Source organism: Hippopotamus amphibius, chromosome 7 (assembly GCF_030028045.1).
Source record: "Hippopotamus amphibius kiboko isolate mHipAmp2 chromosome 7, mHipAmp2.hap2, whole genome shotgun sequence".
In the NCBI taxonomy this organism is placed as follows: domain Eukaryota; kingdom Metazoa; phylum Chordata; class Mammalia; order Artiodactyla; family Hippopotamidae; genus Hippopotamus; species Hippopotamus amphibius.
In genome coordinates this window covers 104,371,586-104,394,277 of record NC_080192.1, presented here as the reverse complement: position 1 = coordinate 104,394,277, position 22,692 = coordinate 104,371,586, and the positions used below count along the sequence as shown (strand labels likewise).

At 35.8% G+C, this 22,692-nt stretch overlaps 1 protein-coding gene across 4 annotated transcripts in view; it reads right to left on the bottom strand.

Moving 5' to 3' along the window:
- Nucleotides 1–270: 270 nt before the first annotated feature.
- The window catches only part of ASB3 (ankyrin repeat and SOCS box containing 3), a 95,014-nt gene continuing 72,592 nt past the window's right edge, over nt 271–22,692 (bottom strand). For 3 of the 4 annotated variants that reach the window (XM_057743679.1, XM_057743677.1, XM_057743676.1), the window contains exons 8-10: nt 20,824–21,081; nt 15,842–15,975; nt 271–2,005 (exon numbers count right to left, since the gene is read on the bottom strand). In XM_057743679.1, coding sequence (XP_057599662.1) covers nt 1,800–2,005; nt 15,842–15,975; nt 20,824–21,081 — 598 coding nt within the window. In that variant the 3' untranslated portion in view covers nt 271–1,799. Of the gene's footprint in view, nt 2,006–14,224; nt 14,380–15,841; nt 15,976–20,823; nt 21,082–22,692 lie in introns of all 4 variants that reach the window. The other variant, XM_057743680.1, reaches the window with a different exon arrangement.

Sequence of the window (22,692 nt, the reverse complement as noted above, 5' to 3'; positions counted from 1 at the left end):
CATGGCACATGTAAGGCAGAGCTTCAAGTTAACATTAACTGTATGTATCATTTTGATCAGAAGCTGTGACTATAATTCACCTGCCTTTAGATATTTTTAGATTAGATTTCTCAAGGTCCTTGTTATTAGTCATAAAAATCATAAATATTGTATTATAAAATAGTCTAAAAGAAAGATGCATTGTATACAGTAAGTAAAATCATTTGTTTTAAATACGGTTTTTAATGTATCTGAAATATTCTGAGGTTTTTAAGAATAAGAACTCAATGATAAGTTATGAATAGTTGAATTTATTACATATTTGAACATTAAGAAAAACACATGAAAAGATTCACCCTCAAATGTAAACATTCTATGTACATTGGACCCTAACAAAAAACTGGTTACGTTAAAATCAGACTTAGGGTTTGGAAAAATAAAGACACAGACATTTTAAAAAATATTACAAACTACATACTTTTTTAGAATTTATTAACTATCAGAATTTCCACCTATTTTTCCATTTCCACCCTTATTCAAATGCTATCTCCATCCCACAGGCAGCAACTATAGCTCTAATCTGTGCTGAATTTAGTTATCCCCTGGACCTTAATGTCTCCATCATTTAGTATGCTGTCATCACTGCTTTCATCAAATAGCAAAAGCCTATCAGAGGTGAATCTGGCTGACCCACTCCCACCTATTTTAAGTTACAGGATCCCAAAGGGACAGAATACTTGCCCTTCTTTGGACCCCATCTCTTGCTGTATATCATAACAGTAATGCTTTCATAACCTTCCTCTCAAGACTAGTGCCCATAGCCTCTTATCATAGCTTACTTGACACACTATTCAGGCCTCTTTGACTCCAGATTCATATCAAGCAATTGTAAAACCAATGAGGCAGTGTCTCATTAACCTAGGATTCTAAGGTTTCATGGACTATTTGATATCGTATCCAGATAGTAAAAAGGAAACATACTATAACACTAATAGAACTAGCAGTCATTGCTTCATAAGATCAAAGCTACCCTCTGATTTGGAGGCTGAATGGAGCTTCAGTGTTTTACTTGATATTGAGCAACTCAGGAATATATACCTTTCTTTAAAGATGGTACCACAGAAATGTCTCTCCCAGTCTCCTAATTAATACTGTGTAAATGTGGTAAAATGCACATTTAGCTCAATACCAACCTAATTATTTTAAACTGAGCATATCTTTGACTTTACATCTGTTCTTGCCTTTGCAGAAATGGGAATCTTTTTCAGCCAAAGAGAGTATCAAGGAAATGGAAAAAAAAAAAAAAAAAACCCAACAAAATGACTCATTTTCTATAGTCTTTAAAAAAGAATTCTCCCCTGAGTTTACTTCAATTGAATTAAGAGATGAGAACGGAATATAAGATAATTCTTTTATAAACATGAGAGCAGTTCATCCCCACTGGGTGTACACTTCCAGTGAAGATTTATACATTCCCTTCTAAGCTCTAGCCCTAGGTAAAAACAGAATCATAGGTGGAAACAGGCCATGTTGAGCACTAGAAGCAGAATCACCACAGTTCATTAAAAGAATAAAGCAGAAAATGGTTAGGTAAATGAATATTACAGCATGAAGTGTACTGATGGTGAAACTGCAATAAAGTAACATAAGTGAGGTTTACACTTTTTTACCAAGAAACCTAGCTGTAAACATTTGCATTAAACTACTGCTCTCTAAAACCTAACCAACACACAAACAAAAATCATCCTTTGTGACCATAACATCATGAAGAATTTGTACTCCAAGCCTCCTTCTCTCTTCAGAGTAAGACGTGAGCTATATTAAGTAGCTTCACTGGTTTCTCCAACTTGAATAACTGCCAGTTCTGGAACTTCATTCATCCTCAAAACCTCTGCATAGAGCAAATAATCATGTAGGCTTCTGGGAAGTGGCAACAGACGGATAAAACTGTCAGATCGTAGGTGTTCTGGTTTTAGACTGGACCGAATTTCCAAACGACAAAGGTGGGTCAGGGATGGAACAGAGGCTGGAAAAACAAACAAAAAAAGGAAGATAAAAATGTTTGAGCCAGAAAGATATAACAGTACATTAAGATAAATGCCCTTTTTTCCCCACCTTTGTGTAGTAGAAGAGACATGATATGTTACTTAGACTTACTTTTGAAAGAAGATTACTTGGGCCAGGATGACTAAAATAAATCTTGTTTATTCTATTTTACAGCCTTCACCTGGTTCTTCTTCCTCTAATTTCTGGCCACACATACCAAAGTCAGTACTCAGGGCCATATAAAACTAAAAGTTGAAATTCTAAACTTCTGGCAATACCACTTGGGACTTAAGAAATGGATGATCTAACTTTAGAAGTCACAGAATTGCACAGCAGCAAACGTTATTTCCCTCTTACTCTCACTGCAAATAGTCTCCATGCTTACCACAAATATGTAGCTTACATGTTTTGCTCTTTTTATCCATGATACAGAATGAAAATTTAAAACTGACACAGAGAGAACACGAACATTTACTGAGTGCCTACTATACCATAAGCCCATACACATTCTTTTGTTATCTCCAATAACCCTGTGAGGTATATATTATCATGCTCTTATAGAGATAAGAAAACAGAGGTTTAAAAAGAGGTTTAAGTAACTTTCCAAAGGTCATACATCTAATACATGGTAGACCAGGATTCAAACTCAAGTTCATGGGACCCCAAAACATGCCTGTGTATGTACACATGCTAAAACCACTGTTGCCAAAAGCTAATAACCACTTAAAGGATAACCCACATAATTAAGAATCGTAAGATAGTGGTTTCATTTTCCAAGATGAAAAGTGTTAACTAAAGAAGTTAATGTCCATGAAAACTAAGAGTACTAAAAACAGCTAGTGGGGACTTCCCTCGTGGTCCAGTGGGTAAGACTCCATGCTTCCAATGCAGGGGGCCCGGGTTCAATCCCTGGTCAGGAAACTAGATCCCACGTGCATGTCACAACTAACAATCCGCATGCTGCAACTAAGAAGTCCACATGCTGCAACTAAAACCCCACATGCCGCAGCAAAGATCCCATGAGCCACAACTAAGACCCAAAGCAGAATGAATGAATGAATAAAATAAAAATAAAAACAGCTAGTGGTTTTATGTGAATCAAATCTAATGCCTTTTATTAGTCCAAGAAATCTTTTATAAATCCCTGTGAAATGTACCAATGATTAACAGCAGGCCAGGATCAAAGAAGCAAAGACAAATACTATCAAGATCCCAGCTGACATCAGACCAGCTGGTCTGACTCCAAGTCTAGGATTCTTTAAACTGTAATAACCTACAGGGCCTGAGACATGCTAATTCTCTAACATCTTCAACATCTTCCAAACCACTGAAGTTAGTCCATCATCTTACATTTTAGTTTAAGCTTATCGGTTTAAGTTTAGTTCATTCAGAGCTTGGGAAACTCCTCAAGCCATAGTGTTTCAAAATGCCAAACAAGAAAAGCAACAGAGTTATCTGATTTTGTACATAAAACCTGAGTCTGAGCATTTCCTTAACCCATGAGTCACATAGACTCCCCACTATAAATAATAAGACTATATAGCATCTACAATATATAGCACATTTATTTTCACTGTTTTCATATTTATATATTCTTTAAATTTCAACCTTTTCTATAAATTTAAAGGAAGAATCATCATTCTCACTTCTAAGATAAAGGGAGCGCTGGAGAAATTAGCAGGAAACCATATGGAAAGCATGCTCAAACTGCAAACTCCCCCAGTTTTCCAAAGGAGTAGTAAGCAAGTTCAATGTCAACAAGTAGGTTACCCATGTTCAGCTATTATATATAAGGAAGCTCTCTCACCCACTGAGATCAGGAACAATAATTGGTCCTAATGTCACTAGGTATGCACCAATGTAATAAAAGTTTTGGAAATAAGTATAATTGATTCTTGGTAAGCACACAACTCAGCTGGTAGGGACAAAAGTATACTGGCATACTGGAATATGGCCTATCAGCTGCAAACACTGAGCATGCCATGGGCACAGTCAGAAAACGACAAGGCTAGAGTGCATGGATTAAAGTGAGATTGGTTAAGAGAATTTTTACTCATATTCGGTTAGAGTTTAATATGCATCTTGTTAAGTTGAAATCTGTTCATTCTGCACATTCTTGTTAATGCAGATACTTAACACACACCCGGAAGGAAGATAAAGGATGGCTGTGCAAACTGGAGGAAAGCTGCTCACTCGGCGCTAAGGAATCCTTAATGCTTCTCCAGCTTCACCAATTTGACAGACTACACTGACTTACAGACTCCTCAGGCTGACTGGGGAGTGTTCCTCTGGCTGTCTCACAGCCTCCTGCAGTGCAAACAAGCCTTTCCAGGCCATCTGACTACATTACTATAGCCCTATCTTTTACAACTAAATAAACCTTTTATTTACTCATGCTGATATGTGTGGAAGCTTAATCACCTGTGATCAAGTCAAACTGGACCAATAAACCTTTGTTACGGAAAGCTTAAGTGACTTGCCTGTGTTGACTCCATACAGCAACAACAGAGCTGATATTAGATCCAAATTATTTGACCCCAAGTCTAGGGTTCTCTAAACTGTGGCAAGCCCAAAATAATTCTCTATAACATCTTCTAAACCACTGAAACTATCTTAAGTTTCAGGAGATCTTTCCATTTAATAATAAAAAAAAGGAAAGGGTATAGTTACTTCAGTTACAGGTTCGAATTTTAATCGCACCATTTTGGTTTTCCTCCTGTGAGCAAAACAGATTGCTGGCCTGATGAACAATTGGAGGTAAGAACATTTTCATCTGAACTGAGGGAGTCTTTCATCTATGGATTATTACCATAGCCAATAATATACCCGTCAGTGCCATCTTAGTGTAATATGCCAGTGAATACTAAGGGAATTGTATAATCATATATGCAGTATTTCAAAGCATGCAAAATTCCTATGAAAGTTTTAGTGATGCATAGTATTTCCAGATGTGTTGCCACTAGGCTGAGAGATCAAGCCATGCCTTGAATTGATAATACGGAAAAGCCCAGAAGCTGTATGTAAAACATAACTTTCATGAAAACCTATTAAAACCAGATTTTAATTTGTTAAATAAATCTCTCTTTTCCTACCTTATGGCACTGATCATAGTCTAGAAAATGTCTGAAACTGTGCTATACTTTTAAGTCACTTTTCTGACCCAATCATTTTCAAGTTAATATGTTAAACCCAGCTCTATTAGCAAACAAGCAACTTCTAACTATTCATTTCTACACTGAAATCTTTAATTTTGTTGTACGTACACAGAACAATCAAAACAGAAGGCCACATGTTCTATGAAACTTCACTAAAATCAAAGCAATGATCAAACCAAACCCCACAATTCTTTTTAATTAATTACTTAATTAAATTTCTTTAGGCTGCATTGGGTCTTCGTTGCTGCACATGGGCTTTTTCTCTAGTTGTGACAAGCAGGGGTTACTCTTCATTGGGGTGCGTGGGCTTCTCATTGCAGTGGCTTTTCTTGTGGAGCACCAGCTCTAGGTGCATGGGCTTCATTAGTTGCAGCACGCGGGCCGTAGAGCATGAGGGCTTCAGTAGTTGTGGCTCAAGGGCATAGTTGCTCCGAAGCATGTGGGATCTTCCCAGACCAGGGATCAAACCTGTCTCCCCTGCACTGGCAGGCAGATTCTTAACCATTGCGCCACCAGGGAAGTCCTCCCAAGTATTTTGTGTGTCAATACGAGAGTTTTTCTAGGTGATGCACATTGTTTTTGGCAAGAAAATCACATAAAAATAGAAGTATCTCCCAGCATGTGTTTTCAAAATCATTTCCCTGTAGCAAAGTTTCTTTCAGAAAGCAGTTGCTTTCTCAGTTAAAATATCATTTTTACCTTAAAACAACAGAATTTTAGGAAATATGTACTAGGTTTCATACTATTCATAGCTATTTATTACCAAGCAATAAAGGTTAAGAAAATTGGAACAGTTTTATCTTTCCAAAAAAAAAGTACATAATTCATCGTTAAGTTCAAGGACTCTTTTGTATATTGTCACAAGATAAAGAGCAAACCTCTGGATGTATAAACAATAATCATGGTCACTCCCATCTCATCATAAAGTACTACAAAGACTACATATTTTAAAGATGTTTTTATAAAATTATTCACAACAGTATTACTTCATGCAACTTCTGGTTTCAACTTCCTTCCTGTATTAGCCTGACTATTAATGATGCAATAAACTCATTTCATGTGTGATGTTATCTCCATTTCCTCACATTTACAGAAAAGTAAGCCACTCCATCAGCAGTCAGTTTTACATAGCTTTTCCAAAAAAACATTTTTCTATTAAATAAGTCATTACTGTTGCAAATATATCCTTTCTGGCACACATTTCCTTTAGTGGCTCTCAGTAGAGTAACATTATCCATATTTTCTTACTGAAACAGAATCTTAGCAAATACCCTAGGCTTAGATGTTATATTATATATCTTCTTACAACTTAATATACCATACTTCCTACTTGCAAGATTCTATTTTTATTCTTTCTTTAAATCTTTAGCAATGTTTTCTATGCTCCCTTCAACAATATTTGCTAATAAGAAATGCATTTTTCTTTGTCCCCATATTATTTCAGTCTCTGTTACTGCGGCAGCAAGAACATGCATTTATTTCCCCAATGGTATGTAACTTTTTGTCTTTTCACAATCGAATAAGCAAATTTTAAAAGCAGCTCTAAGCATTTATCATTATGTTTAGTATATTTTATAAAAATAATGGATTGAGCATCATATGACTTAAATATTGATGAAAAAATTCACAGGGTTTGTCTTTATGTTCCAGATGTTTAGAGTGTCTTGCTGATTATGATATTTTCATTACCTAATATCTCAATGCACACTACATACTAACATCAAGGCTCATGTCAACATTAGCAAAGGTGAACCATATTTTATTTTATTTATTTTTTTAAGGTGAACCATATTTTAAATACTTTTCTTGATATTTTTTAACTTTTCGTCAGCTCAGATTGGACGATCAGCTTTTTTATCATGACATGACTATCTGATAAAAACAGGAGTGTAGCTCTATGATTATTTTGTCGGTTCACTTGTACTGGTACTTTTTAGTATTATTCACGTGAAACATTATTTTCGCAGAAACCTTTTTAAGCCATTTGACCAATTTTTGAGAATTAGTTAAAACCAGATGATGTAATCACAGGTACACTGAACAGTCAAACATGAACTACAATTCATTAAGGTACACCACAAATATGGGTGCCAGGCCACCCACTTTGGGAAGCACAAACCTAACCCATATAGATATGTAGGTACAAGGCACTTGGCCAGGTATGCCAAGTGGGAAAAAAAAAAGATGAAAGTTCAATTCCTACAACTACCTCGCTGTTAGAGAAAAGATATAGTGAAAGGGAACTTAATCATTGATAAGCAATTTCATCTTCCTCTCTTCCACCTTTTGGATGCCTCTTCTGGAGCCTGGAATACTTGAAAATTAAGTAAAATCATCTAGCCTAAGCATTTTCCTGTGGTAATCAAATGAAAGAATGAATCATGGTCTCAGAATCTCTCAGAAAATAAAAATCCATTCTTCATTTCCCTAACTTGTTTTGGGAACTATAACACAGCAGTCCAAGACAATAAGAAAAAATTAAGCTCACTATTATAAAGTAAAATTTAACTCCCTCCAAAACCTTTCCATAAAGCTCTCAGAAACCTCTATTCTATCATAAACAAATCTGCCTTCATCTAGAACACCGCACAGAACATTCTCTTCACCTCTTGTCCTCACGGAAGCCTGATCCTCCCCCAAAAATGACTTCCTTGACCATGACCAATTTCTAAGATATAATTTTCTCATTCTTCCGCACCTTGTCACACCTATCACAAAGTCTCAGTGGCAATTTTAGCATCCTCATAGTTCTTCTGCACCATTTTCAGACCCACATTTTTGTCTTTAAATTCCAACAAATACCACTTCCTATCCTTCCAGAGTGTGCTTTTCTCTTACTGCCACTAGCCTTGATGGTTAATATCATTGAGACCTCAGGTCCCAACTCCTCCTGCCATCTAGTTTATCAGGTCCCTTTCCGTTCTCATTACTTTTCTTATTTGACATTCATGGGCCTATCATTAACGCTATTTTATTTTATCATCTTCAATTCTTCTGTACCTGCTCTGACAACCCCCAGGATTGATCTAACCATTTTCCTTCTTTCCAATACAGAGAAAGTGAAGCAACGTTGGGGGAAAAATTACCATATATTACCATATAACCATATGAACCGTACTACTTCCAACCTCTACTAGGCCCTCAGGGTTGCTCAGCAAATCTTTTTCAATGGCTCCCAGTTGCCCACAATAAGCATTCTAAATCAAGTCTCTCCTACCAAACTCTCACTTCAAGTTCCTTTTCAGCAAGATTTTACCTCCTACTTCTGAGTAAAAACAGAAGATCTTCTAGGCTCTCTTTCTCTGAGTTTCTAATACTCAAACTATAAACTTATCTATATCCTCCCCACCCTCATCTCTTCTTCTCAAAGGAAAGGGCCTATTTAAGGCTAATCCCATCTCCTTCTGGCTTATCTGAAATCTTATTATACAAACTATTGCTTTTATCTCCATAACTTTTATGTTTTCCTTAAACAAACTGAGACCCCTTAATTTATAAAACATGTTGAAGCCTCTCTCATCTTAAGAAGGAAAAGAAAATTCTGCATGACCCTTTTAGCCACTGCACTAAATATCCATGTTTATTTTTCACTCGTAGATTCTAAATCAGTATCTCATACATAGTTGACATGTAATTAAAGAACCCACTTACTAAGGAATTAATGAATATAAACCACTAGATTTGTAAATGCCCACCTACAGAAATATTTACATGATAGATTCTCTTCACTAAAGACTTCTGCTATGGTCTACATTTGGAACTAACTAAAATTACAGATTGAGTGGTTAAAAGTTCTCAAATGAACAGGCTATCTAAACGTAAAGCTTCTGTCTTGCCTTTCTAATCTAAAATAAATATTTGGGATATAGAAAGTAATTTTTAATCAGGATACAGCTGTCCCAGAGGTCTGCCCGCACACATATCCGATGTAGTACATATATGGGAAGATTAAAACAGGCTTTCAAATATATTGGTGACCCAATATTTAGGACACTTAAAAAAATTCTGTTTTAATTGCTCTAGAGCAACATTTTCTCCTCTCTTAGCTTACCAACAGACTGCTGACAAAATCAAAGCAGTTTTACCAGCAAAATGTCCCAGCAAATGTGGATACAACTCATTGGTACCTTAGTTTTAGTAAGGATTTCCCCACCACATATACACACACACAAACAAAAAATAAAATCCACCACCTGGATTTATAAGAGGCTGCGTGAAGCTAAAATTATAAAATTGTAACTGGGCAGATGGAACCTTGATAAAATTTTAAGTTAACTATAAATTTACTTAAAAAACAACAACAACAAACAAACAACCTTGGCTCTTAAATACAGTCATAAGGGCAGTCTGCAGGATACTGTCAATCAAGGCATGATTCTGCTTAAGTTGTGAAGGCCCATAACATGGCTAGTATCTGGGAGGGTAAAAGTTTCCTACTCTACAAATTGAAGGTCACATGCTCAACTTTAAAGATGAAAGGCAATTATCAATGGGGCTCTTTTTTTTTTTAATTGAGGTATAGTTGATTTACAATATTACATAAGTTTCAGGTGTACAACATAGTGATTCACAATTTAAAGGTCACACTCCCTTTACAGTTGCTATAAAATATTGGCTATATTCCCTGTGCTATACAATTTATTTTATACATAGTAGCTTGTACCTCTTAATCCCCTACCCTTATCTTGCCCCTTCTCTCTCCTCACTGGTAGCCCATATTTCCCCTGAGTTTCTTTTTTGTTTTGTTCACTAGTTTGTTTTATTTTTCAGATCCCACATGTAAGCGATAACATATAGTATTTGTCCTTCTCTGTCTGACTTATTCACTAAGTGTAAGACCCTCCAAGTCCATCTATGTTGTTGTAAATGGATTGAATGGGTTCTTAGTGATAATGTCGCATCCAGATTAATAGCATTCACAGGAAATTCCTATAGATTTAAAAACACTGTGAATAGTGGGCTCTGAATCTCACCAAATATTTAGCTTTGCTAACTCTATGGGTACAGACTGTGTAACGACACAATGCATACATTATCCTATAGTTTTAAAAAGGCAACTCTTTACCCCCCATATTTCCCCAGTCCCCACCAAACTTAGAGACCTTTCAGTTTATTGAACATTTTATCCCAGAACTGTGAGGTGTGGTTTTGTAAATCAATGTTTAAAATAAGGAGCAGGTGGGTTTTAGTCAAGCTATTCCACCACAGGGCATGTGTATAAATACTCATTACTGAGCATACTTTAACTATATTATTTGTAGCTTTCAATGGTCTTTCCTTGGTCACTGACCCCGGGACAGGATTTGGCTATAGGTTAGCTTGGTTACAGGTTGTGTTGTGCTGTCATAACATATAAATCCTAAAACCCAGTGTCTTAACATAACAAAGGTTTATTTCTTGCTCATTCAAATCCTCTTTGGGTCAGCTGACTCTCCAAGGCAGGTGTCCTGAAAGTGACAATTCAGTGTTTCAGGTTATCTCTATCTTGTGTCACTATCATCTCAAACACGGCTTTCAGATTTTCTCAGCAAAGGAAAGTGAGAGCAATGAGTATTCATACCCACTATGACGTATGCTTTGACCACTTACACCAATCACATAAGAATCAAAAATGCATTCTTCCCGTATTCTCAGTAAGAGGAAAATGAAAAGGAACTCAATTAAATGAGGTCTGTCTCTGCCACAATGACAAAATCTATTGTGAAAATGATGTGAGGTAGGTACTATTATTATTCCTTCTTATTATTGAGGAAACCAAGGCTCAGGGATACAAGTAACTTCTCCACAACTAGAAAGTAGTGGAGGTGTCTAATTCCAGAGCTCCAACCTTTGGCCATTTTACTTAGCCTGATGTCCAGGCAGAACCTGCACCATACATGCGTCATTACCATGGAGTTAAAGTAGCAGAAGAGTTAAAATTGTCCATTAGCCTCAAATAAGTTTGTGCCTCAACTCCCAACTTTTTAACAAGTAACTTAATATACTGCTTGTGAACAAGAAACATGCTCTTTATAGAAAACAGAAAATCAAGCATTCTTTTAAAAACTGATATGTTTGATTACTTCAAACTAGAAATGGCTTGAGTAGACAATCAGAATGGTAGTTAATTATTACCAGAAAGGTATGCTTTAAACTTACACTATGTTATATGCCAATTATATCTCAATAGAGCTGGGAACTAATTATTACCAGAAAGGATTACAGATCAACTATTTCTAAATCTAAATTTTTTTTCCTATAGTTATTCCCTAATTTTTAACTGTAAATGTAACAATCTCACAAAATAAGTTGCCACATGTAGTTAGCTTGGTGTACTTACCACAAATGGTTTATCTTGAAGACTATATGAGGTAGGAGCATTGCTCAAAACTAGGAGCAGTGCTTCAAGTTTCAGAAGAAACTTGGTTTAAACTGTGGATACTCACTGAGCCCACCATATTTAGGAAGGAGTCCTCATAATGTTCCTTGGGTTTCACAACAGAATACTTAGCGTATCAACCTTTATTTTTCATTTTTATTTTACCTCTGCTTTTAAGATCAACTGTCTCTAAAAAAATATGTTCTCAACTCAATCTGCAACACAAAATAGCTACACTCTGATACTTCTTAGGTAGTCTAATTTTGAATTCATTGCTAACTACTACTTATTAAAAACTAAGTGGAGGGTTATAATATTTAGAGAGAACTGCTCAAAGTGCACACAGGTCATAAATCCTCCAGATATTATAAATCTAGCCTGGCCAAGTCAGAGCAACAGAGACCTGAGTACCGGGGCACACTTAAGAACTGCTTTTATTGAATTATACCTTGGTTTGAGGACTGAAAGCAACAGTCCACATTGAAGACTGGTAACATAAAGTCCCAAGAAACCATGGCTATCAAGATGTTGTCTAGAAAACTATCCATCACAATATCCAAGAATATCTGTACTTCTGAGCAATAAGTTTGCTTTATCTTATGAACTCTGTAACCTAGTGTAAAGAACAAGGGAGCTCAGGAACTTCCTTGGTGGCACAGTGGTTAAGAATCCGCCTGTCAATGCAGGGGACATGGGTTCCATCCCTGGCCTGGTAAGATTCTACATGCCAGGGAGCAACTAAGCCCGTGTGCCACAACTACTGAGCCTGCACTCTAGAGCCCGCAAGCCACAACTACTGAGCCCACGTGCCACAACTACTGAAGTCTGAGCACCTAGAGCCCATGCTCCGCAACAAGAGAAGCCACCGCATCGAGAAGCCCATGCACTGCAACAGAGAGTAGCACCCCTCTCCGCAACTAGAGAAAGCCTCTGCACAGCAACAAAGACCCAATACAGCCAATAAATTAATTAATTAATTAATTAAAAAGAACTAGAGAGCTCAGTCAGAGCCAAACGTACAGAGTATCCATAGACAAGTTTCAGATTGCCATGATAAGCTTTCTCTGACTCCATATCTTTCTTTTGCTTCCACTTTTAACTTGTTTTACTGTTTTGTGATAATCTATACGTATAAACTGTTTTAAATCCCGTTTAGAACAAAGCACAGGAACACTGGAAGCAACAGATCCAGAGAGCTTCAAGGAGCTCTCATAGGATCCTCTGTAGAATCCAGATCCATGTAATACTCTGGATAGAACTATTCATATTTGATCATTAAAGGTTCCAGATGAACTAAAGCCAAGTGCTTTTATCCATGAGAACATACTTACCTAGGCTTGATCTTGATCAGCTGGCTAGAGGCTGGCAAATTTTTTTTTTCTTTTTTAAGCTCTTTATTGGAATATAATTGCTTTACACTTTTGTATCAGCTTTTAAGGCTGGCAAAGTTTTTGATTAAGGAGTCTATTGCTATGTGCAGTTAAACTGATGTTTCAAAGAAGTATATACAAGCACATGATCAAAAAACTGTTAACTGCAACCAGTCAGTAAGTTTTACCTGGTATACATTTCCTTTCTAACCCAAAAGAACTTCTGAAGACAAATCTGACTTAATGATTAAAAGATGAGCATCAGGGGATTGGTTGTCTTTTTTATTTATAAACTACCAGGGCAAGCTGCTATTTCCTTGAGGAGGAAAAGGGTGAGAAAAGGAGAATTCTGAGCAAGTATAAGGCATCTCCAACACTTGTAAAGGGCTTAGGAAAAGAATGGAGAAAATTTTTCCCTTGGGATAGATACTGGTATACCTAAAAGAGCTGAGGAGCTGAAATTATCTAGGGGCTTACAAATAGTGGCAGAGCCACAAGAAACACCTTTTCCAAAAAATTTAAAGAAATATATTGACAAGGCAGTTTTTAATACCATGATAAGTTACTGGAGAAAGTGAGGGGAAAACAAGACTGTCATATATGTAGAGAGATAATCAAATAATTGTTCTTCTGAGCTCACTCCCATTGGTGTTAAAACTCTGGCAATGCTTCTACTTACTAGAAATCCTGCATCTCAAAATTCACATAAAGTACAGATGACCAATACATAGAAACTGAATGTCCTAAAAATTGAAGAAATAACGGGAGCTGGGTACATCAAGATAGCCTCAAACTACAGAAAGGAAGAGACTCTCAATCCCATTTGAAACTCAGGCAACTGAGTAGATGGGTATATCTTTTCTTTCCAGCCTTACTAACATCTCGCATCATAATGGCTCCCATTATCCGCAGAAGAGGAACCACTGAAGAACATCCTGAGAGACCAATATAACTAAGGGGAAGAACACAAGCGTTTCCTAAGTAGTTTGCAATAAGAACAGCATTAAAAAGTCTTTCTGTATAGGAATAAAAGGCCTTTGTAACACTGGACAACGCAAGGTGGATCAGGGTTTCTCAACCTGGGCACTAGTGACATTTGGGCCAGATAATTCTTTGCTGGGGGTGGGAGGAGGGCGGCTGTCATGTGTGCTGTAGGATATTTAGCAGAACCCCCCTGGCCTCTATCCCCTAGATAGCAATAGCACCCCTACCAATTGTGATAATCAAAATATCCCCTGTGAGGGGCAAAGCCACCCCTGTTGAACACCTCTGCTATGGATGAAACAAATAACAAAGAGTTGCCAGGGATAACTCACGTTCTTGGTAAATAGCTCTCCCAAACCACCTCACATCCTGAACCAGGAAACAGAAGGAACATCAGGATTTGTAGGAAAAATAAGTTCAAATTCTGGATATGTCAAAATGTGGAATACCAAGTGGAGATGTCCAAAAGTCAGTTGGATATATGGGACTGGAACCAAGAAAAGAGGTCTTGGCAAGAGAAATAGACCAGAAAAGCATTAGCTACATTAATACCTCTGAGAAAGGCTTTTGTAAATCTTCAGCCAAAATAAAATCCTCTTAAGAGATGATGATTATTACCTACACAAGCTCTACCTAGTGCCTAATTAAACAAGAAGCCCTTGATGGATTTAGTCCACTGCAGGATAATGTACTCATGCACAATTCTTACCTTCATCTAGACAAACATGCCGTATGTTAAAGTCTTCAGAGTAAACTCTCACATATCTTTACTAATTGATAGGCTGCAATAATTGTCCCTTATGGCATATGCTCCTTCTTTTTGACTTTTTGTTCCCAAATCCATTGTCCCATATTCTATCAATTCAGAAATAGATACTTGCTCTCTGCCACTGCAGATATATAATTAGCAAAAGCAGATGCAATTCTCACATACACATTAGTTTTCTAACATTATCATTAAAGAAATTCTGTACTGGAAGGCTCAGAGACTCCAAACAGATTACACTTCTTCAACAAGAAACCTCACTAACAGTTTGAATACACCTCAGTTCAAGAGCATATTTTCCTGAATGTCTGTTTTTGATTGAGAAAATATACTTAAATGTAATTTTCCAAGAAATTAGAAGACATTTCTACATATGCATAAGTTCACTTGTTTAAAACCTGTTCAACATGTTTTATGAAGAGTTACATTTCATGTAAAAATAGCAGTGGAGACAATTTTCCTAACTTAAAACATAATCTGGTTAACAAAATAGATTAAAATAAATCTGAATAAGTAAATAGAAATACTTTGCATACATTACATTTAGTTTAATCTGGTTTCCTTGTATAAAATCTTCTACTGCACCCTCTTTTTTTTTTTTAACTAGCTTAAAAACTTTTTTAAAGTGAGGGTATGTAGATAATTTGTTTTAAAATATTAATTTAAAATAAGCAATTCACAGAATTTCCAGCCAGCTTACCTTCATAGTTATATCTTACCAACACACTGGCATACATTCAGTAAGAAAAGGTAACAATAAAGAATGGTGATACTTCCTTTTAGAGATGATAAAATATTAAAGAATGAACATGAATCAACACACACTCCAAAGAGGAAAATTACATTTAGCATTTTTCTAACCACAATCTAAATATTCACTAACAAGATTTTTAGGACTCAGTTTTGTTTGAGTAACTCTTACTAAAAGTAAAAGGATATCATTAAAATATCAGTAAACACCTGCTATTCTTTACATGCTCCTTAGGCTAAACTTATAAAATCAGATATGATTCTTGTTGAAGGAAATTACTATGATCTCCCTCACAGTCCCATCTTTTCCCCAAAATGATGCCCAATTTAATATATGTTCTCCAATGACTCTTATCACTTAAAATTACAACACAGCTAGAGAAGAAAGAGAAGAAAAAGTAGTGAAGTGTATTTGTAAATTGTACTTTCTTACCAATATGCTGCTGTAGAGCCCAAGATGAATTTGAGGCACGAGCAGAGAGCATCTTTTCAACAGCTGGAGGAAGTCTCCTCCAATTAGTAAACTCCAAAGTGAAGATAAGGATGTCATCAGTGATTGAGTCAATCCTATATTGGCAAGATGTTAACACACGATTAGAAACAAAATACACCAAGAGGTTCACCCTGAAAACAAACACCACATACCTATTCTTACAACATCTTGATGTGGAAGGCAGAAAGAGAACTGTGGCACAGAAAATATTCGTGAAACTAGAGGCAAGTTCAGTGGATATTAAAAATCATTTACAGGTTTCTACAGGAAACTCAAGTGACTGTGTGTGCAGTTGTCCAACAGATGACAAAAGGAGTTTCTACTCTTGTAGAGGATAGGAACTTTCCTTCCCATTCCCAGCAGCAGTGGTAAGAAAAGGCAGACTTACTGTCACTGTCATTAGTGGATTTGCCATTATTTCCTCCCAAATGAACCATCTTGCCAGATCTAGATTGGTCATCCTTACAGACACATAATTTAACAGTCCTGAAAGGATAAAGCCCAAATACCCAAAGCTGTCCTTAAACTGAGTGTACGGGAGAGATGGCTTATTTCTGACCAACTCTCAGAGATGTACTATAACTGTTCTCCTCTAAGAACCTCCCCCATCACATTGTAGATACGGCTCTAAAGGACATACCAGAATAAGTTTTGTCTTTAAGGACTGAAAGAAGTTGTTGAGGACAAGCAGTTCTCCTATTTTTTCAAAATAATGTCAGATTTCCTACCAATCCACCCAAAAGAGACTTCCCAAATTTTATAAGCACTTGAATCCTAATGGAAACAGCACTGATCTAAGAAAAGTTCTGATTTCTAACACCACCTCTACTACTTACAAACATATTGCCTAAATTCTTTAAGCCCTAGATCCTGGTCTCTGAAATGAGAATAACACTTAACCTACCTATTTCAGGGGACTATTCATGAAGATAATTGAGACCATATAGCAAACAGACTTTTAAAACTATAAAATGTGACATAAATATTTGATATTACTAGAACTGGTTTGAAATTTTCAGTATTGCATTCTCAGTGGGCCTTATAACACTGTACACATGAAATTTAGTCAAAGTTTAAAGAGAACTCTAAATTCTAACAAGATTACTTATCTTGTACTCAATTAGATACTCCCTTACCATCACATTGTTTGAAGAAAAATAAAATGATTAAGGTCTCTGGTGATTACTTCAAAAACAGAAATTCTTTTCAAGGTCGCTTTTTCGGAGACATTACTGAGCAAGGACAAAACAAGGGGAAAACAGAGGGAAAGTAAAGAAACTGAATAATATTCTAAACGTGTCATCTCAAAGACAACTTATTTCTTGTATTTCAGGGTCAAAGTATCCTTGAAATGACTGATTAGAGAGTGTGAAAATTATCTCCCAAATTCTTAATTCTCTAATATGTAAACTTACATAAGAAGAACTTAAACTGTAGCACAAATGCTTTGAGAAACATTTTACTTCTCAAGAAGCTCTCAGTGAGGTCACAATTTACCAGAAAATACTGAGAATAAATGAAATGACAAAATATATTCAAAGGCAAACAATCTCCTTCACTTTCTAGGAATCCCACACCAAAGGTTACTTGGTTCTTATTCCTTATTTCTTTTTTAATGGTTTCATTTTTCTACCTTAATGTGCTGTAAGTCTCACTGTGACCAAATACAAAGTCATTTTTATGCAGCTATCTAAACACACACAAGAAATAAATCTGTTTACACAGCTTTAGTTAATATAATGTTGCATTTATTTTACCAATGCTGATAATGCCACTAAAATGTATTGTTACTGTACTACATTGACCATTACATTGTACAAAGCAGTTGTACAATCATAAACGAGGGACAGTTAATCAACTAAATGCACAGATGACATTTACTTTCTATTATTTGTCTATTGCTTTGGGGGTGTGAGGGAAACCTGGTCTTGCATTTAAAGTTGAAAAAATATTTCAACTCTGCAGATTATATTGTGACAGGCAATTATTCAGCCAGATACATTTTTAAAGACTGTTTAAGACAGGCAATACCTAGGAAAGACATTTATAATTTACATGACAAAGATTAAGCAACAGACTTACATGTGATATAAATAAGATACAACCAAAATCCACTTTAACAACATATTGGAATTTTTACGGGATAATTTTTTTATAACAGCTCTTTGAATGTAAATTTGATCAAAGAAAAAACATTCATCACATTCAGCCTAAACACTGGCTTTAGCCACTCAATAAAAGATTAGTAAACAAAAATTTGCCCATGTTAAGCATTTTTATTGCTAAAGTGAAATTTTCCATCATATTTTTTCTAATGAATATAAAGTGACTAAAGTTACTTCCTCAGAGTAAAATATATGCAATTGGCGTTCTCGATTCAAATAGCTGAAGTTTTACAATTTACTACAAAATAACTTGTGGTTTACTGTTTATTAACTCTTTTCTATCCTAACACATCCAATAAATACAACACAAACCCAGTGGCTTATTACCACAAAAATTCTCAAATGGGCTCGTCACATGGGGGGAACTGGAACCCTGTATCAGAATTAGGGATGGAAGAGTATATTTTACAAAGCCTTTTGGGAGGATAAAGCTAAATAATTCCCTCTCCTTCCAGCAGTCTATGTAGTTGTCTGAAGAGGAAAGGAAGAGGATTCATTTAATTTTTTCCCTACATAGGTTCTTCCTAATTTAGGGATAGGAAAGAGCAAGAAAAGTTGGCCTAGATCCCTCCAGGTTAGGCAAGGGATTAAGGTAACTAAAATTAAGTGATAAAAACTACCATATCCCTGGGGATATACAGGGCTAAGGCAGCACAGTATAGGAGTTACAATGACAGACTTGAGCCATACCACTGGACAGCCTGGGTCCAAATCTAAGCTCTAGCACTACCTAACTGTGTGAGCTTGGGCAAGTATGTTAAACACTCTGTGCCTCAATTCCCTCCTCCATAAAATATGGATAATAATACCTACTATGTTTTATATTAAATGAGTTAACAGTAAAGAATTTAAAATAGTACCTACTGTATATCAGGTAATATTTTAAGTGTTGGTTAAAGAAATAAATAAACCAGAAACCAAAATGGAGCATGAAGGCTGAAAGTAATGGGCAAGTAATATGGAATCAAGTTAGTGGCTTCAGCAGAAAAACACAAGAAGTATTGCTGAGAAGCAAGTGGGTACCTTGGAAATAAGCACTAAGTGGAGTGACAGAGGAAAGGGAACACACTGTCAGTACTGCCCACAGCTACCTCATGTGTTGGCTGAATTTACAGTAGCGTTTTGGGGAGTGAATCTAGACTGGTGAGGGGCAACGGCTGTTAGCTGTCAAGAGCCCAGACAAAACAATAAAATCCACTAAGTAAAAAGTTAAGGGTACTTAAACAGCTTTGTTAATAGCTAGATACAGCATTCATTAGCGAGCGTTTATATCTCAGGAGTAAGTGTGTGTGTGTGTGTGTGTGTGCGCGCGCGTGCGTGCGAGCACATGTAGAGGGGGTTTGTTAGGACAAGTAAACATATACAAATAACTTAAAAGTTAGATTTCTCAATGAACTGTCGATAATTTTTACATCTCAGTTATTGAAAAAATACAAAGGATTTTTGTAAAACTTTATTGAAATGGCATAGAGGGAATTTCAACAGTATTTGTCAGATAACTATGTATTAATCAGCTGTTGAAGACAGAATTAAATACAATCAGGGACTCAAACCATTGTAAATTATAAACAAAAAGTAAAGTGGAGATCAGAACATGTATCTAACCTTTGCTTTACTTCTATATTCCTCAAACCACCTACAGAAAGCAGTTTTTCCTCACAAGCCACATATCTGAAACATTTAGTATCAGAAAGGGATGACAGTCCTAAGCATAATACCTCTGCCTAGTGAAAATTCTTTAATTCTTTATTATGGCAGACATAATAAAAACATGAGATACTGGGATCCTGCCAAATAAAGATCTGTTCTTCACATACGGATGGAGAAGCCACCAGGCGCAAGATGGAGTCCCAGAAATGCAAACAAAATTTACAAGTAGGAACCACTAGTGTTGCCTACATGAATACCAAAGAGGATCTCTTTTGAAAAGCAAAATTTAAATAACAAAATATCGAAGCATTTTTCTGCTGAAATCCAAAATCTGAGTATTTGTCTAAACATTATTTTAGTAAATGGTAGTTTTTGAAGAGCAAAAATGAAATCTTCTAGATGTTTCATTGAAATTTTATAAAATACCCATGTTCTCTATACTTCTAGAGACTTTTATTCTATTTTCTCATTTGACTTGAATTATCAAGCCAAAAGAGTTATCTCACCACTACCATTACCTTCTCAGTCCATCTAGACACATAACTCTTACCAAGGCTGGTAGAAACACTTTTTATCCTTTTGCCCTAGAAAAATGCTTCACTCAATTTTCATATAATCACTCATAGAGGATGCCCTTCTGAGAACCCACTTGAGGTAAAGAGTTGTATCCTTGGCTACTCCAGAAATCAGTATTTATGGAAGGAGACTAAGTTCAAATAGACAAAATGGTATATGATAAGAGTATTCAATCTAGTTGACTAAGGGATGCTAGAAATCTCCACAGCAGCTACAACCATTCTGTCACAGGCATTTTAAGAGCAGCACGAGGGATGGCCTAAGTGGAAGAAATGACCCTCTCAGGAGGGTTCACTGGCACCCTTCCTTCCTTTCTACTCCTTTCCAGCCACCTCTGACCTTTTTTGCAGGACTCTATCCTTACATTCAATCTCACTATTAGCAGCCCCCCAATTCCTTCACCTCAACCCGCCATCATAGTCAAAACACACCCAAAACCTCCTCCCAAACAGGGATCTCAAGAAACTGGGGGAAATTAAAGGTAGTACACGCACTTAAAAAAAGTAAAATCCACATGGTAGGATTTCTTACCAAGAACTGCAGAGTAGATTCAGTGGGTCAAATCCAGCAAGCAGGAGAGATGGCAACCATTCTTTATATTTTGTCTGTGCTTTAACTGCGTGATTTATAAATTCAGATATGTGGCTCCATGGCGTCAATGGGCAACATTTCTTCAAAAAGTAGCGAAATATTGAAAACCTCTCATATTTCAGGCAGTATGCCAAATGAAGTTCATTTAGCTGGGCTCCATATTTCAAAAGAATATTCACAATTCCAAAGAAGTCACAGCTCCACCACAAAAAAGGAAGGAAGGAAGGAGGGAGGGAGGGAGGGAAAGAGGGAGGGAGGGGAAGGGGAGGAAGGGGGAAGAGGAGAAGGAAAGAGAAGGAAAGGGAAGAGAAGAGAAGTTAGATTTTCACATTAAAAGAATAATTCTTACATATAGTTAATAGTTACGACTGGAAAATAAGAATAGCAGATGGGATAGTGGATGGTTTTTACATGTCTAGTGTATTGAGACAAGGGGACTAGAGGAAAGGGAGGGTTTTACTTCTTAATTTATACCATTCTGCATGGTTTTTAATTTTCAACTATGAACAAGTCATGCCTTAAGAATTTAAAACATTTATCTTGAACGTTTTAAAATTATCATTGACAAACAGAAAAACTCTTTGCAAATTGTGATCTTTTTTTTGCACAATGAAGCATCTATAATACAAAATACTTGCTAAACAAAGTTGATAAAATAATATGATTGGTCCCTAAAGACAGATGACTCAGTCTAGGAATCTCCAAGATACCACTTCCTTCAGCAACAGGCTTAGTCAATTTCCCTCTTACCTTTAAATTTCTAATGGTAAAAAGCAATCATATAGAAAAGGTTTTTTATGAACAAAAATTTAACTTACAGCTTTAGGTTTTTTAATCTTCTTTATCAAGTGGGTTTTTTTCAGAATAAATATATATCATTTTATACCTATTGAATTGGTTACTTTTTTAAAAAATTATCATCCAATACTGCTAAGTTGTGGTTAAAATGATTTAAAATAAGTGTAACCCTTTTATGGGAGAGCTAATTGGCAAAATGTATCAAAAGAGGTTTCATAGCAAAGATATGAGGAGCACAGACTAGAGCCAGTCCAGCTGTGTTACTCTGAGCAAGTCACTTAACCTTTCTGGCACACAGAACTAGCACTACATAAGTATTTGTAAAATAAAATATGTAAAGTAAAATACCACACAAACTAAAATATAATAAACATAAATCCTGGGAATTTATCCAAAAGACAAAATAAAAAAGAAATTATATCCTATTTGCACAAATATATTAACCACAGTATTGTCTATAACAGATTTTTAAAAAACAGAAATTACCTAAATGTTTAACAGAGGAGCAGATAAGTGCAAAATATAACATAGTCATCAAAAACTACAATTCTGAAGGCTGTGTGATCACATTTTAAAAGCTGTTTATGATATAATTTTAATTGCAATAAAGCTCAATAAACATGTATGTTCACCAGGTAGACAACTGTGAAAGAAAATATGCAAGAATAAAATTAGTCTCCCTCTGAAACTGGCATTAATGCTATTTTAAATAACTAGAAACAAAAAAGAAATATTTCATTAATCATAGTATTATAGAATCTAAATAATTAAGAATCATAAAACAGAAAAAACAAATATAAAACATTTAAACCATTGTCATATGAGACTACCTACTTCTGAGGACTTATATATGGAACTTGAAATCAAGGTTTTAAAGCAGTTAAAACGCTGTATACATAAGTAAAATGTCACCGACCCCATGTAAATTTTTTAAATCCTTTTCATTTGTTCTCTAATTTGTGCTTCTTTTTTCAGTTAAAAGATTAAATAGTAATTCTCTCTATTATTAAT